This window comes from Cervus elaphus, chromosome 12, assembly GCF_910594005.1.
Source record: "Cervus elaphus chromosome 12, mCerEla1.1, whole genome shotgun sequence".
Lineage (NCBI taxonomy): Eukaryota > Metazoa > Chordata > Mammalia > Artiodactyla > Cervidae > Cervus > Cervus elaphus.
The window spans coordinates 31,211,185-31,229,704 of NC_057826.1; the positions used below are offsets into that span (position 1 = coordinate 31,211,185).

Consider the following 18,520-nt stretch of genomic DNA (forward strand, 5'->3'; position numbering starts at 1 on the left):
TAGCTCAGCTGGTAAAGAATCCACCTGCAATCCAGGAGACCCTAGTTTGATTCCTGGGTTGGGAAGATCCGCTGGATGATGGGCCCAGTGACCTCCATCATCCTGCAATTGCCAGACATATGAATGAGACCATCAACTATCAGTGGACTATAAATGCCTATGTTGTAAGGCCAGATACCTTGAGGAACAGAGCAGAGCAAAGCGATCCCAGCCGATCCCAGCCAAACAGCTCATCCACAGAATCATGAATAAATAAATGGTTGTTTTAAGCCACCTGGTTTTGGAAGTGTTTTGTTTTGCAGAAAATGTTAAGTGATATAGATGCAAAAATGTTTGAAGTTATGAAAAGGAGCCATTTCAGGTCCTCTTGACAGCAGCTACAACAGTCCACCCAGGGTGCAATATGTCATAATGAAACTTCAAACTCAGACCAATGCACATTCACTCCCATGACTGACTGCAAGTTGATGCTAACCAAAGAAGCCTCCAGAGGCAGATGGCCTCGAGGCACAAACAGATTACTGGAGACCTTCTGATCAAGCAGACAACTTGAGAAGTGTAAACTCCACTCAAAACAATGAAACAAAACTAGAATTTTGTTATAGCCAATCAAACTGACTGTCCTCCTCCTAAGATTATTAACATGTCACTACAGACTATTGCTTTCCTTCTCTGTTTTCTATGCCTCTACTTTTCTTCATTTCCCCTTCCCTTTTCTGAAGCAAAATATTCCTCACCTTGTTTTTTCCTTATTGCTATTCTTATAATTGAAGTATAGTTGATTTACAGTGTTAATTTCTGCTATACAGCAAAGTGATTCGATTACACATGTATATATACACATTCTTTTTCATATTCTTTTCCACTGTGGTTTATCATAGGATATTGAATATAGTTCCCCGTCCTCACTGTGTTTTTAAGAATGAGTCAGACCATGGCCTCTTCTACCAACCTAAGGTTTTGCTGGACCTGTTACCATTTACAACTCCAGGGGTCACTAGAACCATGGGAATACCTCTGCTTAACACTAGCAAATAGCCTGTTGAGAACAGGATCTGAACATCTCTACACTTCAGAACATAACAGACAGTTATCTCCCAACCCAGACATTCAGGCTTGTTATTATAATTATACAGAATTATAAACAGCCAATATTTTAGCCAGAGAGAAAAATCACCCCCAATCACCTTTTAAAATACTCCTGTCTATGGTACTTTCGTAACCATGCACGTATTAAGAAATACAATCAAGGGAAATAAAAATACTTACAAGGCTTACCAAGAAATCCCATTAAACTATCCCAATGGTAGAAATACCTCCTCACTTGGTACTTATTTCTAAGGTAACACCTTGTGAAAAGTAGAAAAGAAAAATATATCTTTGTTCAGGAAAAGCAGGCTATAAAGAGTCAATTGATATAGTTATCACTGTATGTCATGATGATTCAGTGAAAAAGACATACACTTTCAACTCTTTACATATAAATCATATCAATTGTATAGCACCAGGCCTGTTCTTTATCTGTGACCTCTATGCATACCAAGAGCTATTTCTGGGATTTCTTACCAGCTCCTTTCAAGATTTTAAATCCTGTTCAGTCTCACCATCTGGGTCTCTTCGGAGGTCTCATAGAAGTGACCTCCCGGGAGAAGTTGGAGGAGTCTGTTGATTTGCTTGAGGGTTTTTACCTAGGTTAGGGCTCTCTGAATTTAAGAGATGGATCAGTAATATATCCCTTACTAGGGCTGAAATTATTCAATAAGACCATTCACACTAAAAAAAAAAAAAAAAACACCACAAAAAACCAGAAAAAGAACTTTGTTTGCTTTCTTAGTAATTAATGAACCATCAACATAGCTTTACAATATTTATTGGTCTCACCAGGGGACATCTGCACTCTAGCTAATATTTCCTATTGTTTCTAAGTAAACACTTCAGTATAAGAAGAAATAATATCTTTAGAAAGTACAGACAAGGGCTGATTACTCTCAAAGGCTTGACAGTCTTGAGACCTGGAATCTATTTTCCTGACATGGGCTAGGTCAAGTAAAAAAACCGACTTCCTGAAATTTTCTGAACTATAACAATGAGCTTTCTCATTATAAAATTCATTTTTCTCCAGTGCATTTTTAAGAAAGTTTTGAAAACTACTGAACAACTGATGGTAGGTGAGCAAATGGTGATTCTACACAAGGAAGAGGCAGAATTCTTTGATCAACCTTTATTTTCCAGGAGAGGCAGATGACCAAAGGGAGAGAATGATGAGTCCTGAGATGGTTGCCTAGCCTGGGCCATAAGTAACCACACCACACTGTATGCCCAACATCCTTATAGTTAATTTCTGTTAAACAGATACACAGATGATGTACAGTAGAAAAGAATTTTTTAGTGAGTTTCTTCTTAGCAACACCACAGAAATACCATGGATTTTATTCTTTATTACTGTTCAAGTTACTCATCTATATGGAAATGATACCCTCAGGCCATTTTTAAAAGCTGTTTCAAAAAATGTTTCAACTATAGAATTACTCTTGGATTAAGGGCAGTAACCCACCACCAACTAAGAAGTGTCATTTTATTTATTTTTCAGAAAAATTTTGTTTTTAATAGAAAAACTATAAAACTGATTTAAATATATGTTTAATATTTTAAAATAAAAATTAAGAGACCAGAAATATGCAAATGATCAGAAACATAGTGATGTAATCATCTTTTGAAAATAAACACATTTATTCAAGATTCTATTAAAATGCACAAAAAGCAAACTTATTTTAGGATTTAAACCAAACAAACATTTTAAATACCTGTTACTCTGGCATGTAAGCCCAACAACAGTCTTGATTTTTATAAAGTCTACTTATTAACAACATGTCTTATAAGTGGTTCATTCCAGAAGTTGGAAATTATAAAATCAAATATAAGATAAAAATTTTAATGCCCATAACATCAAACTAATTAACTTTTACATACATAATTTTATTCTAAAAAATTGAAGGTGGTTGGCAGAAGAATATATGTAGAAGCAAACTTGGCCAGAAATAATCCTATAAACAAACAAAATACTGATGAAAAGATACCAAACATTTTTAAGGAAAGCTCAAGGGAATTCCCCGGCAGTCCAGTGATTAGGACTCCACACTTCCACTGCAAGGGGCACAATTTCCATTCTTGGTAGGGGAGCTAAGATCCTGCAAGCCACATGGTACAAAAACACACAAAGACACACCAAAAAGAAAAAGTAAAGCTCAAGTACATATGGAGTGGAATAAACCAAAGATTGTAATTCTATTCTAAAGCCAGAAAAGGCTAGATTTCTATGGTTAGAATGAAAAAACTACCAACACTTTTAAATAAAAATATGCTTTTGCTAAAAAGCAGTTCTAAGAGAGAAATTTATAGTGACATATGCTTACCTTAGGAAACAAAAAATCTCAAACAACCTAAACTTACACTAAAGGAACAAGAGAAAAAACAACAGACAAAACACAAAATTAGTAGAAAGAAAGAAATCATAAAGATGAGAGTGGAAATAAATGATATATAGACTAGAAAACCAAGAGAGAAGATCAATGAAACAAAAAGTTGGTTTTTTGAAAAGGTAAAATTCATAAATCTTTGGACAGACGCATCAGGAAAAAGAAAGGAAGGGGTTCAAATCAATAAAATTAGAAAGGAAAAAGAAATGATAACCAACATCACAGAAATACAAAGGACCATAAGAGATTACTACAAGCAACTATACCCCAATAAAATGGGCAACCTAGAAGAAATGGACAAATTCTTAGAAAGGTACAACCTCCTAAAATTGAACCAGAAAGAAACAGAAAATATGAACAGACCAATCACCAGTACTGAAACTGAGTCAGTAATTTAGAAACTCCCAGCAAACAGAAGTCCAGGACCAAGAGCCTGCTCCGTTTTCTCCCGTCACAACTGGACATAGAATCCACAGTAAATACACTCATCCGTGATTCCAACCACTCAGCCTCTCTATCGCCTCGCCACTCCATTTCCAAGTTAGAGAAAGGAGACCAAGTTAGCTGTTTCTTGTCTAGCCTTCCAAAGATATTTAATACATACATAAGCATTATGTAGGTGTGTGTGTATGTACATCCATATATTTGGATTGATCCCCATCTCATGTTAAACAATGGTAGCATAACTCACATACTATCTTTCACGTGGCTTTTTGCACTTTATCAATATATCTCAGATATGTGGTATATATAATATATACAACGCAATATTACTTGGCCATAAAAAAGAATGAAACATTGCCATTTGTAGCAATGTGGACAGACGTAGAGAATATTATGCATAATGAAATACATCAGACAGAGAAAGGCACACATGTGGAATTTTAAAAATAATAAAAATAAACTTATATACAAAACAGAAACAAACTCTCAGACATAAAAAACAAACTTGTGGTAACCAAAGGGGAAAGGGAAAGGAGGAGGGGCAAATTAACAGATATTATTACAGAGTATATAAAATAAATAAACAACAAGGATTCACTGTATAGCAGTGTGAATTACACCCAATATCTTGTAATAACCTATAATAGAATATAATCTGCAAAAATACTGGATCACTATGTTGTACACCTGAAAATAACATAATGAGTCAACTATACCTTCATTTTTCTATTCAACTATCATATTCATTTTTTAAAACTGAAAAAAACCCAACAGATCCAAAGATAATTCCATATCAACACATAAACATTTTAAAATTCTTTTTTGTGACACCTAGTATTCTGTTGTACTAACACTTTTTCAATTAATTCCTTAGTGAGAGGCATTAAATTGGTACCAATTATTTGCTCTTATAAAAAATTTGGGATGAATAACACTGAGCAACTTAATTTCGCAACTAAGTACAGATAATTATATCTGTAGAGTAAATTTTTAGATATCAAAAGTTATGCCCTTTCCACTACTCCATAGCTGCCTTAGGATTCTAAGAAATAACACAGACTCACAATGATAGCCATTTAAATTATTTTATTTAAAAATGTTACCTAAATACCCAAATTATGCTTTCCACTTCAATAAAAAATTTTAAATTGTTTTTCTGGATATGTTGAAGGACCAAAATAGCCTGAGAGATGGTTTTATGCCAGAGGAAAATGACCTCAAAACCACCAGCACAAGTACTGTCCTGGCTCTCACTTCGCATTCAGAAGGTGTCTGCTCCTGAGGATTCCGTGTCCCCCTGGCCAGTGCCAATGCTCAGAGACTGAGAGCAGTCTTCCAGGTTCACTGAGGGTAGTGTCACAGACATCTTGGCAGGTGATGTCTGAGAAGTGAAGAGTGGAACCGCTTTACCACCTGTAAAACGAGAAACTCATTCAGCTAAACAAGTGTACCTGAGTACTTATGTGCCTTGAAACTTTTCCAAATAATACTGGGGATCAAAAAGAGAATTGCATTTGCGATAAATTCTTTTCTCAAGGTGCTCAGATCTTGTCAGAGAGATAAAATCACCCTTCTTGCCATACCCATTCCCAGACAATTAGAGACAATATGTTATGATCTGAATGTTTATGTCTCCCCCAAATTTATATGTTTAAATCCTAATGCCTAGTGTGGTGGTATTAAAAAGTGTGACCTCTGGGAGGGGCTTAGGTCAAGAGAGTGGAGCCCTTATATACAAGATGAGTGCCTTTATGAAAGAGGCCCCAGAGAGCTTGCCAGCCCCTTCCACCACGTGAGGACACAGGAACCAGGAAGAGGTGCCTCGATCTTGGGACGACCAGCCTCCAGAACTGTGAGAAATAAACTTCTGTTGTCTAAAAGCCACTCAGTCTACAGTATTTTGTTATAGTAGCCCGAATGGACTAAGACAGGATACAAGTGCCCAAAGTCATGTTACAGATGATAAATGGTAGGTAAGATCAAGTAAGGAAAGCAGTTTGAAATGAAGAATTCATTAATATGTTTAAAAAGAAAACAAACAAACAAACAAAAAAACACAGTTGACTACATATGTATAGCTATCTGCCTATAGGCTAATTCATTCCTCTAAGTTTAAAAAGAACATTGCCTAAGAATATTGTTGTTGGTATTGTTTAAAGACCACAAAAACCCTCATTTCAAATTTCATGGATTTACCATATATACAAAATAATAAGCATCTTAAAGGCAAATCATCTTAAATAATCTTAAAGATATCTCTGAGTCAAGAGTCATTGGAATTGACTTTACAAGAGTCTTTAAAATAGTTTCCACAGTAATAGAGTGAAATTTTCCATCAGACTTTTATAGGGACCACAGTAAAAGAAGTCAGTTTTGGAGATTTCAATGATGACTCAATCACAGCTGCCCAAGATGATCAAAATACTTGTAAAAGACAGATTCCTTTAATATTATGATGTCTAACTATGATTATTTTAACATTATCATTCCTGTTTGTTACTTACATCAGTTTCTTTTTTTTTTTTTTTTTCATAAAAGAGGAAAGGGAAATAAGATTTGGTATCATTATATCAATATCACAAACTAATACACCAGCACAATCCTCTAAGAAGAAAGCAATTCTTATGTCATTTAAAATAGAATAAGTATTTTAAATAGGAAAAGAATTCTTGAAATCTGGCTCTGTCAGGATATGATAAAAATTAAGAAACAACAAGAACTTAAAAAAAAATCTTCATAGTACATAAGCATTTAAATATTCTGACATTTTACAAAGTCATGATGTAGAATACTCAAGTAACCAAGACTAGTATCCAAGACCAGAGTTTACCTTGTCAATAAAGTAAAAATCAACACAGGGTACAACTAAGGCTTGAAAACAAAATTAATAGTTAACCTGTAAATTTAAATGCTATCTTTCCTCAATTAAGAAAAAATTTCATTCCTTCCATTACTCACATATCTGTCAAAAACTACACTGTTACCAGACATTCTTCTTTTCTCTGTTACCCAATTTCACAAAACTGCTTTACATGTGCCTTTATTTTCTACTCTGAGCATTAGATTACCGGTTAGATTGTTCAATGATGTAACAACAGCTGTAACAGTTTTTTTTTTTTTTTTTTTTTGGGACCTTCAAGAAGTTTCAAAGTCTCAAGGAACATATTAAATTCAATTATTATAAAGTTATGTTAATTCTTATAATTATTATCTTACATTTATACAGCAATTAAAATTTTGCAAAAATCTTTTCCACATCATCTTATCTCATCCTGATAGTAATTCTGGAAGAAAGACAAGGTAAAAGTAACTGAGGCAGAGAGATATCAGAGTGGGCCTTTCCAGATGCATATGCTCACTAACTAAACATCTATAAAAGTCTATTGCATGTGTGGAGCTAAGATGATGTTAAGAAGATACACAGGTGAAAAAGAAACAGTCCTCATCTTCAAGAAGCTTAAAACCTAGTAGTGGAAGTAAACATGTAGAAGAATACTTGGTTTAAGTTAAGTGAAAGCAATAGTTGAGCTAGGATTAAAAGATGTGGAAGGCAATGAAGGAAATAAAATAAATGATAACAGAAATAAGAGAAGGATAAGGAAAAGTGAATAAAGAGAAAACAGAGGAACACAAAAGGGAAATGTTAGATAAGGAGATCCAAAAATGAAGAGTCACACAAGGTAAGAGATGGTTTTCAAGAGTCTAGCATAATTCATACTCATCGCCTTCTGCTTGATACCAAATATGTTAATTACTCACATAAAAATAATTATTTTTAAGGTGGTTGAGAGAAATTCCATTTTAAAAGTGGTGTGTAATGGTAGGGGCACCTAAAGAGAGGAGCAGTTATAAAGTTTCAAGCACAAATCCCTTTATGATTGGTCAAGTCTGGGACCCAAATGAAGTCTGTTGTTCAGTCACCTGGGAATGGTCCCATCCAGACTGTCAGTAAGGCTTTCAACATGGATTCTGTGACATGGCAGACAGAGCTGGGCATATCCACTCGTTCACTCAACAACTATCAACTGAGCACCTACTATGTTCTAGAACAGGCACTGTTCTAGACTCTGGAGATTCTGAAGAAAAGAAAAGCTCTAATCTCACTGATATCATATTTCAGATAGGTGTAAAGAGCAAATAACAAACAAATAAGGAAACAAACATATACTATGTCAGGTTGTGATGAATGCTAGAGTGGTAAAGAACCCACTCGCCAATGCAGGAGACATCAGAGACCCAGGTTCAATCCCTGTGTGGGAAAGATCCCCTGGAGGAGGAAATGGAAACCCACTCCAGTATTCTTGCCTAGGAAATCCCATGGACAGAAGAGTGGAGGGCTACAGGCCATGGAATTGCAGAGCTGGACATGACTGAAGCGACTTAGTGCAAGAGGAAGAATAAGTGTTGAGGGACTTTGAGAAAGTTACATAATTTTCAAAACCCTGTTTCCTCACCTACATAATATAGGTAAGAGTACCTACCTCCAAGGGTTTAGTGAGGATTAAATGGGATAATGTATATAAAGTGTTTTGAATAGTGCTGGCACACAAAAAGCACTTAACACAGACTAGTGCTTGCTTTTAAGAAACTGGAAAGAAACTATCCTAAGAGGCAATGACTCAGGGTTGGCTGCAAAAGGTAGGTCAACTTATGAGAGGGGGTAAGAATGTGTCACTGAAATACACTAAGGAAAAAACCCCACAGTTCTAGAGGGCCTCCAAATAATTATGTTAATTTTAACTCTAGTAATTGTGTATTTAATCAATGAATTACATAAATAAAATGTATCATCTTATCTAAATGGTTTGTTAATGTACATTTTGGAAAGATTTTTTGAAGTGCTCATTTATACAAGCAAAATCACAGTTTTAGAACTTTAAAAGAGAACTTTTTAGGCTGGAAACCATTTTTAAAAAGCATCAATGTTAACAGGCAAAAAGCATAACATTCATATCCAGTTATGGTCCTCACAGAGTTTAATTCTTTTAAGAAAAGACATAATATCTTAATAAATCACCAGTAAAGCAAACATAAAATTTCACCTCTATTAATGTAGTTTGATGGTTTCAAAGTTTGACTTTTAAAATTTCCACAGTCATGTCATTACTCTATGATGTAATTGTTTCAACAGCTGTTTTCAGATTTGTTTTAAAAAAAGGAAAACTATTCCCTGATTCCATGGGTAGGCACTACGTCATTTAACCTGGCATGCATTTAAGCTGGAGGTGTTACTGAGCGAGACCATGTATTTGAAGCATCCTAAGACAGGTTTTAATATACTTTTTAGACATTTGAAATTCAATTTTTTGCTTTAAAAGTATTTAAAATTCATAAAGAAATTCTTTTCTGTTATCTTCTTAGAAGGCTAACGAACAGAAAATCTAAAACTAATTTATTCTAATAAGGCAATAATGCAGGATTTTTAATGTCCATTTAAGAATTTGCCTATATATCGTATGTGTATTGTTTTTAAAAATACATGTAGATATAACTTTCTAAAAGCTTTTTAGGTTTAGATAATCTATTTCATCAGTAGGTTTTAGATTCTGACTCTAATCTTCAAACAGTCAGTAGCCCATTATTATGTCTCTGTTATTTGCAAACCGAGAGGAATCCAAACAAAGCATTCTCTCCTAAAACAACATGAGACAAATAGAGAAAAGAAGAAAAAAATTCCTCAGTAACTTCACAGAAGAATGTAGCACCGGACACTCCTTACTTGGATTCAGTAACTGCATGTGGCATGAGTCACATAAATAAAGCTATGGGATTCTTCTATGAGTAGATGAACAGACAGTACAGTGACTTTAAATTGTTTGGATTTGGGTATTTCTTTGAGCATATCAGGATAGGTTTCTTATAAACTCATTTAAAAATAAAATGAGAAAGGAAACAAAAACTGTAATAATCTTTAACCCAAGTACATGAAGGATCTTAGCCTAAAGTCTAAGGATGGGTGATCATGGATCTATGAATACCCTGAAATCATATGCAAATTACTTTCATAGGAAATACTTTCATATTTATATGTGTTCATATAAATACAGTCTTGAAGGGAGTCAGGGAGTCATAGCTATCAGTGTCTCTCAGGGGTGTGAGGACCCTAAACACTTAAGAACATGTGCAGATGAAGCACATTCTCTGGGTTGTTTTTCCAGCCACAGTGGTGAAGTACATGGGTTCCTCTCCTGTACACTGTTGATGCCTTAGTCTTAGGATGGCAACTCCACTGCAGCACTTAGGAAACTGCACTGTAATTATTTACATATCTATTGGACAATATATTCCTCACAAGCATGGACTGTGACTCACATTATTATTATTTGTTTGTAGGTCTATTGCTCCTACTAAATGTGCCCTATGAGCAAAGCAACTTTGTCTTGTTTACCTCTGTATTCTACAAAGTTGCAGCATAATGCTAGTAAGTGCTGGGCCTTAAAATGATTGCTGAACCAAGCTGATTTGTTTCTGCCTAGACAGTCTGTGGTTCCTCATGACTAACAGCTTGCTTAGATTCATGCTGACCAGATCTTGTCTTTAAGATTAGCCCTGAGTTCCAGGAACACAGTTGCTTCCCAGCTGTCTACGAAAATGTTACAGTATTTCAGCTGTGCTTTATTGAGTTCTTGAAGCATTTTTCCTGTCCACTATGGGCTCATCTACTCTTGCTTAAATTCCTTGCTTAAGCAGCTGCTAAACTATCCTGCTGTATTCAATTCTCCTCATATACTTAACCCAGCCCTGCAGATTTTGCAATCATAGCTTCCGTGCTTGAGAACAAATACTATGAGTTTTGATGAAGATGATGTCTGGTCATTTGATGTTAAGTACATAGTATGAAAAATTTGATTTGCCTCTGCTTCACAGAATTAGTCACTATTAAACATTTCTTTCCTTACTTTCATGTTTAAAAGTGATTTAAAATGTTTTATAGTCTCATCCCAAAATGTGTTTTACAAATATAAATCCTATTACATTTTTTAAGTTTACTATTGCTTCTGTTTTTTAAGTGAGTTGACAAATGCTTATTTTTAAATTTATAATTTAAGATAAAAATACAGCAGTTCCTATAGAAAGAATAAATGTATCGGCACCTGTAAAAACAACTCCAAATCTTTTTTTTTTTCCAAAAGCAATAGCTAATGTGAAAGATTTGTTTCTTCTTATGCCAGGTTCCAGCTGCTTCACTTTGTTTAAAACTGACTTCAAAGTTTAAACAGTGTCCTGTCCCAACAAATAACCTCCCCCAGATGGAATTATCTGGAGTACTAGCCTCGGTGCTCTGAGTACCACACCTGCAGCCTTTTAATTCAACATTTTATAAACTTTCATAGAGGAAATGATAGATTTTTTGGTCCCCTACCTTTTGGACAGCTGAGTTTAGTGTTTGAAGGGAATTTTTTACTTTGGATGAATTTGGAGATATTTAGAAGAATAAAAAAATTGGAATTATTGTTTTTACTGTGTTGATTATTATGAGAGAAAGAAGGAAATGAAAAAAAATTGAAACATTTAAAGTAAAAAATCTTACCTGTAAATAAAGATGTGAGGTACAGACTGGGTTCAATTTGTGTCTGATCCGTATCACCTGGTGAAGCTACAGTCAAAAAATTTTTTTCCAAAGAAAATCAGTGAAGCATAGAAATAATCATGGTTTCTTCCACTTAAAAAACAAACAAACAAACAAACCGACAAACCAAATGCACTCCCATAGTTAGTTTCATAAAATCAGGCAAACAGAAGCCTGACCTCGTGGCTTAATATAAAAAAAGAAATTAAACATCTGAATTTTAATAACTGTCAATAGGATAATACTTTATCCAATAGATTATTATCTTTATGCATCCTAAGGAAAAGGATCATGAGAGAATTTGCATTATTATTTGTATTAAATAAGAGAAACTCATGGGCCATTTCTTCCCAAGCTAAAAGTTTTCAGATTCTCTTACTTAAGGATTTAATCATTATAAATGAAGTTTATCCACCTCACTAGAACTGACTCAAATTTGTTCCTTTTTATAGCTGAGTAATATTCCACTGTATATATGTACCATAACTTCGTTATCCATTCATCTGTCAACAGACGTCTATGCTGCTTCCATGTCCTGGCTATTTTAAATAGTGTTGTAGTGAACCCCAGATACATGTGTCTTTACATTTATGGTTTTTCTAAGGTATATGCCCAGTAGTGGGATTGCTGAGTTATATAGCAGTTATATTCTTAGTTTTTTAAGGAATCTCCATACTGTTCTCCATAGTGGCTATATTAATTTACATTCCCACCAACAGTGCAAGATGGGTCCCCAGTGAGGTGGATGAACCTACAGCCTGTTATACAGAGTGAGGTAAGTCAGAAAAAGAAAAGCAAATACTGTATATTAAGGCATATATATGGAATCTAGAAAAATGGTACTGATGAACCTATTTGCAGGACAGGAATAGAAACACAGAGATACAGAACAGAGTTGTGGACACAGTGTGGGGAGAGAGTGGGACAAATTTAGAGAGTAGCACTGAAACATATACATAACCACATGTGAAACAGATAGACAGCAGGAAGTTTCTGTTTAACACAGGGAGCTCAACCCCGCACGCTGGGATGCGGTGAGGAGGGGGACGGAGAAGTGCTTACTCTGATGTTACTATTAGATACTATCTACGCTCACTTTCCCTCTGCCTTTAAGTTTTTGAGCAAGGGGACAAAACTTACTGCTAGACGCTTTTCAGATTCTGTAATTCAGAGTGTACAGAATCTGGTATACAAACACAGAAACAAAGGTATCAGTACTATCTCAGAGATCCCTTGCACTGAAGAACCACTTGTTTGTAGCAAGTAAATTAAGAGGCAGTTTTCTCTGAAGTGGTTGCCTGAAAGCCCAGAATTCAAACTTACCTATTGTGTTATAGAAAGAAATAAGCAACACCATCCCCTTTCAGACTAAACAAAACAGGGTGGAAGCTAAGAAAAAGAACCTACTTTTTTCTGTTCGTACTACACTGGTATGTAAGATAAAAAATTTTGGCAAGTAAATAACAACCAGACACTCTTATTAGAGAGACAGCTGAAAGCGTGTGGCTGAGAGCACAGATTCAGAGACTAAGCTACCTGAATGCAAATCACAGTGCCGACTCGCTGTGAGGTCTGGGAGAAACCCCACACTGTGAAGGATCACTTTGTGCTTCCATCTCCTCTTCTAGCTCACAGGTTTCTTATGATCGTGAACAAGAACGATATATGTAAATTAAATAGCCTAGAGCAGTGCCCACAGAGGCACTCAGCAAGCAGTTGTTTTATTATTATCTAGCCTATGATTATTTTCTAACTTTTCCCAATTGACAAAAGAATTGCTCTCATTAAAGCAATCTTTCCAAAACGTATTTTGACAGGGAGATTTTTTGTTTAAGAAAAAGAAAAAAATATTGATCACATATTAGAGCAGTAGAGCTGTAAGGGATCTCAGAGATTATCTTATTTTTACTAATAAGGAAATCACAATTCAGAAAGGTTCACTGACAAAGAAATCAATGTCAGGGTTAGTTAATGACAATCAAGTTAGTGTTGGAACTACAACTCATAAGAAAAGGTTCTTTCCCCACCACCCAACGTTTTCATACTCTTCTACTAAGATGTATCTTGGTAGATATTGAGCTATTGAGACCTGTAAGAATAATCAGAAATTTCCTGTTCTACTTTAAAAAAAAAGTTATGAAGGAAGGAAATATATAGTATGTTCAAGAGCATAGCCGTTGATTTCGGAATTGGACTTGGTTTGACTCTCAGCTCTATCATTTATTAAGTGTGTAACCTTGGGCAAAATATGTCACTTCTTTGAGCCTCAGGTTCGTCAAATGTGGAATAAGACTACTATTAACATTACCTACCTAACTGGATTGATTAAAGATCTTAGCAGAGTACATGACATAAAGGAAGTACACATAAATGGTGGCTATTACATATTTTTATTATTGTTACTATAACCATAAACAAAACTCTCCTTTACCCAAACTAGGACAGAATATCTCTACAATGATTTCTAATGGGGAAAAAAAGACCACTATGTCAATATCAGAGTTGACTCTTGTCATTTTTTCCTATAACAAGTAGCAGCCTCACAATTCTTACTTGCTGGTGAAAGGGTTTACTGGAAGTTTGTATACTGTGCTCTGTAGGTGACAATTAAGGTAGCAAACACATCCAAACACAACCCACACCATGGCAAACAGGATTTGAAAGCTGTTTATCAAGTTTGTTAGTTCTTACACTTCCTTACCCTGCCATTCAAAATTGAAGAAACATAATATTCATTGGTATTCAAGTCAAAGAAAGAAGAGAAAACTTCTAAATATTTTATCTATAAATTTCTATTAACATTTCTATGGAAATTCCGAGTGGGTAGTATTGATTAAAAATTGAATCATAAATTACCTGTGAATATAATTTATCCTTTTAGCTTCACCATAAAAGGCAAATGTGTTAACTTTATTTAAATGTTTAAAACTACCACAGAATAAAAACAAATGATCTTAGATCTAAAAATAGAATCGAAGGCTGGGAAAGTAGGGATACTCCTAAAAAAGCTTTAAATGAGGGCGCTCTGAGGGCATGGGGATTGTACCACCTGTACACTATACTTATTCCAAACATTCACTGTATTTCAGCACTTTAATTTATTTTAAATGGTCTTTCAAAATCTTGTAGCTGTCTGGTGTCAACATGAAAGCAAGTCATCATATTTCAAAAAGTGGTACTTTTAAAGGGACAGGAACCTAAGCTTTATGTTTTACTCCTGTATTTTAAAAAATTTTATTTTTGGTTGAAAATTTATCTTCCACTCTATAATACTATCTTTAGTAAGAACCACTAGTATAGCAATACTTAAACCTGTAGATCATTATTGTTTTAAACAAATTCTTTATGTATTTAAGAAAACCATACAGTACTATAGGACTGTTAACTGCAAAACAAGGATATAAAGATGAAGGCCTCCAAAACAGGAATTTTTTTTAACCCACAAAACAAGAGTTTTTAAATGAATGACACCTAGAATTTGAAACCAAATCTAACAAGCAGAAATCTAAAATTAGTAACAGTTGGAATAGCTGGAGCTTTTATACTAGCGTGCTCACTGAAGGAAAAAAAGGGGGGTATTAGGAATATTATTAAATATAGAAGTTAATACTTTTCAAACAAATAAGTTACTCATTGGCTGCATCTCTAATAGGTATACAACTCTTGCCAATAATAGCATTCTCAGAAATAGTATCTTGGCAGCATAAAAGCTTATATTCAACTGACAGGAAGCTGATTGGTAATTCAGAAAATAGATGACCCACCTATTCTAAATGCAGTCTATGATTTATTTGAATAATGTACACTTAGTTATTAAGGCTCATTAAAAACAATTTAAGTGCTTACTGAGCAGTGTAATGACAAAGAGAGTTCCTGCCTTTTAGTGGCAGGAATGTCTAGAGGGACATTCCAGCATTAAAATCTGGTTGCAAACAGAGAGACTCGATGTTTTAGTAGACAACTTTATCTACAAGACACTTCCTGCTGGTTGAACAGCCTGTGACACAGCTACTAAAACAAATTCCTCTCAGATAATTCTTTATAAAAGCATGCCATAATGGTTTGAAAACTAAAGGAATCTTAAAAATTACAATAGGTTTGCCCCATGAAAGAAGCCATACATTCAGTGTGATTTTATTTTTTTAAAGTACAAAGCCAAGAGAACTAATCTATGCTGCTAGAAGTCAGAACATAAAAAAAGTCAGAACGGTGGTTATCTTTTCGGGGGTGGAAGCTGTGTCTGAAAGGGAACGTGAAGGGGCTTTGGGGATGCTGGCAATATTGTTTCTTGAAGACCAAAGTGTGCTCAATTTCTGAAAGTTCTTTCAGCTGTACAGCTATGCGTACTTATCTGTATGTGTATTACACTTCCATAAAAAGTTGAAGTTGAAAAAACTTCAACAGGTTAGTTTCATCAATAAAAAGGTTAGTTTCATCTTATTGTTTTAAACTGTTTTCCAATGAATGAAAATGCTACATAACTAACTACCAGGTAGCCTTTCACATCAAGTAAACATCGGCAGCCGGCCACACTGCTAACTCCAAAGACAAATTCCTATTTCTCGTCTTAAAATCCTGAAACAACTGTGAACTGAAATCACTCAGAAAGTGAAAAAAAGCAAAAGTCGCTTAGTAGTATCTGACTCTGCAACCCCACGGACTGTAGCCCACCAGGCTCCTGTGTCCATGGAATTCTCCAGGCAAGAATACTGAAGTGGGTTGCCATTTCATTCAGAAGCAGAAGGTAAGTTCTGGCTGTTGTCGTTGTTGTTCTTGTTTGGCTCTCACAAGTCTAGTTTGACTTACGACCTAGGATACCTGATGCTACAACAATGAGCCACTCAATTTAAGTGAAAGCTCAAACTAATCTCATTTTAACTAATCTTGAAAGCATTTCTAAAATATCAATACATTTTGTAAATGCCACTTATTTCCTTATTTTGACTACAAAAAAAAGTTTGCTCTTTCAGCTTATATCTATAAAGCAATGACATCATAATGACATTTAAACTCAACTATAGCTCTTAATCAATAGTAACTCCTATAACTTTAATCACATGAGGCCACAGATTGTTTAGAAGGTCACTGTTATCACATCCTTATAAACAATGTTTGATAGCAAACAAAGCTGAAAGTAAAGTATGTCCCTAATATTTACTTAACAGTTTGAATCTGAGTGTTTTTATAATTTACAAACAGAAAATTCATTTTCTGAGATGGAAATTCTTCCTAATGAAAACTTCTCTCAAACTATGGCCTGTGACTATCACTAAAAATACCGTGTATTATTTGTATCGCCTTTACAGTGGATTTTGCCATATCTAGTCACTGCTAACTAAATTTGGAAACAAAAATTAAATGTGACACAGTGACCAGTTCACTTCCCCCAAGGCCAGACCTGGTAACTTGAAAAAAAGAGTGAAAGAATGAAAAATGAGCTTTCAAATACAGGAAGCCACTAGAAAATAAGAACAACACCATTTCACATCCTAAAATTAGAGCTTTAGAGATTTTCTGTTGACTAGTAAGTTTCAGGGTTGGGGGAAGGGAGGCAAGGGGGATTTCTGCTCATGTACACACGACACCGATGGGAATGAGGGCCGGTCCAAGGTCTATGTTACCGTCACTCTGGGTAATAGTTCCAGGCTGCGGGGCCAGCTGCAGGGGCCCTGCCAGCAAGGCCCGGGCAGCAGCGCTTTGATAGTGTGGGGCCCCGAAGTGTCAGGATATAGAGAAGACAGCCGCTGTTGGCTGTGAAAACAGTCTGACACAAACCAGATGGGAACTTACTAGATGGGCAACACAAAGGAAAACAATTGGTTCATTCAACAAAGTCAGGCCCTTGCCCCAGAGAATTCACAGAAGACAATAACAGTCACCCAGAGTTGATGCAAACAAGAAACAGTCATGTGGTTACAGTTTAAAGAATTGTTTTTCCTCAGACTAAACAAAGTTTTGCTTTCTAATTCTTATATTCATTAATTGCAGTTTGGTGTACAGGCCTTTCTGCCATAGACAAATATTTCATTTATACAATAAATACTTTTATGACACTGAGAGAAATATATGAGGACATAGAAACTAATTTTGTGCTGCTTCCTGTAAAGTGCTATGAACATAGGTTAAGCTATTTCAAGAAATTGGAAAATTTAGAAAATGATTGATTATGCTGACACAGCAATTAGGAAATATCCAACATAATATTTCCATGACTTCCTAAGTCTGATTTGTTTTAATGTAGGAAGAAAAACATGAAGGCAATAATCATAGGCTCCTGGAACTACATTTCTACCTAAATGATTTTTTCTGACTTTTCTAGATGGGACAGTATTATTGTAATTATATTCACAGCAAAAAAGTACCAGAGTTCTCTACAGACTTAAACTGTGTAAGTGTCATCACACTAACAAGTACCTGTTCATCTTTCTTTTTTTGGTACCTGTCCACCTTAAGTTGACAATATAATAAAGATTAACAGTTTGATTTTAAGATAACTTTCGGCAATAACATTTCACTTTAAGACTCTATAGGCTTACATTCCACAATAGTCATCTGTTCTGCTATTCTGAAAGATAGTAAATAGCATTCTAGCTTAAAATAATTCATAGGTAACTGCATATTTTCCACTGGAAATTCCAGCACAACTTGGCCTCTGCATTTGCTACTAATTTAAAAAACACACCCAAGAAAGCCTTATATGTGTAATCACTATTCTTAGGTGATAAACAAGTAGCCCATCAAAGAAACCGAAAGTAATAGCACTTTCCACGCAATTATTTGAACATATTTTATAATATAAAATATACATAAAATAAAATATAAAATAGTATAAAACAGTAAATCTATTTTGTATCTTTATAATAAAAAATGGTTTCTTAGAAGATATGAATTTGCGGAATTGTGAAAATTACTGTGATACTTGAGACACAACCCAGGTTTCCCAATTTGCATTTGATGCACTATCCTGATTATTTTTTTTATGCTTCCCACCCCTAAAAACTGAGGCCAAACATTGAATGACATCTTTCCT

General features: G+C 34.9%; 1 protein-coding gene across 7 annotated transcripts in view; it reads right to left on the reverse strand.

Moving 5' to 3' along the window:
• Window positions 1–4,991: 4,991 nt before the first annotated feature.
• The window catches only part of KIAA0586 (KIAA0586 ortholog), a 114,712-nt gene continuing 101,183 nt past the window's right edge, over window positions 4,992–18,520 (reverse strand). For 6 of the 7 annotated variants that reach the window (XM_043919336.1, XM_043919338.1, XM_043919340.1 and 3 more), the window contains 2 exons: window positions 11,452–11,517; window positions 4,992–5,333 (listed from right to left, as the gene is read on the reverse strand). In XM_043919336.1, the coding sequence (XP_043775271.1) occupies window positions 5,182–5,333; window positions 11,452–11,517 (218 nt within the window). In that variant the 3' untranslated portion in view covers window positions 4,992–5,181. Of the gene's footprint in view, window positions 5,334–11,451; window positions 11,518–18,520 lie in introns of those variants that run through there. The other variant, XR_006343881.1, reaches the window with a different exon arrangement.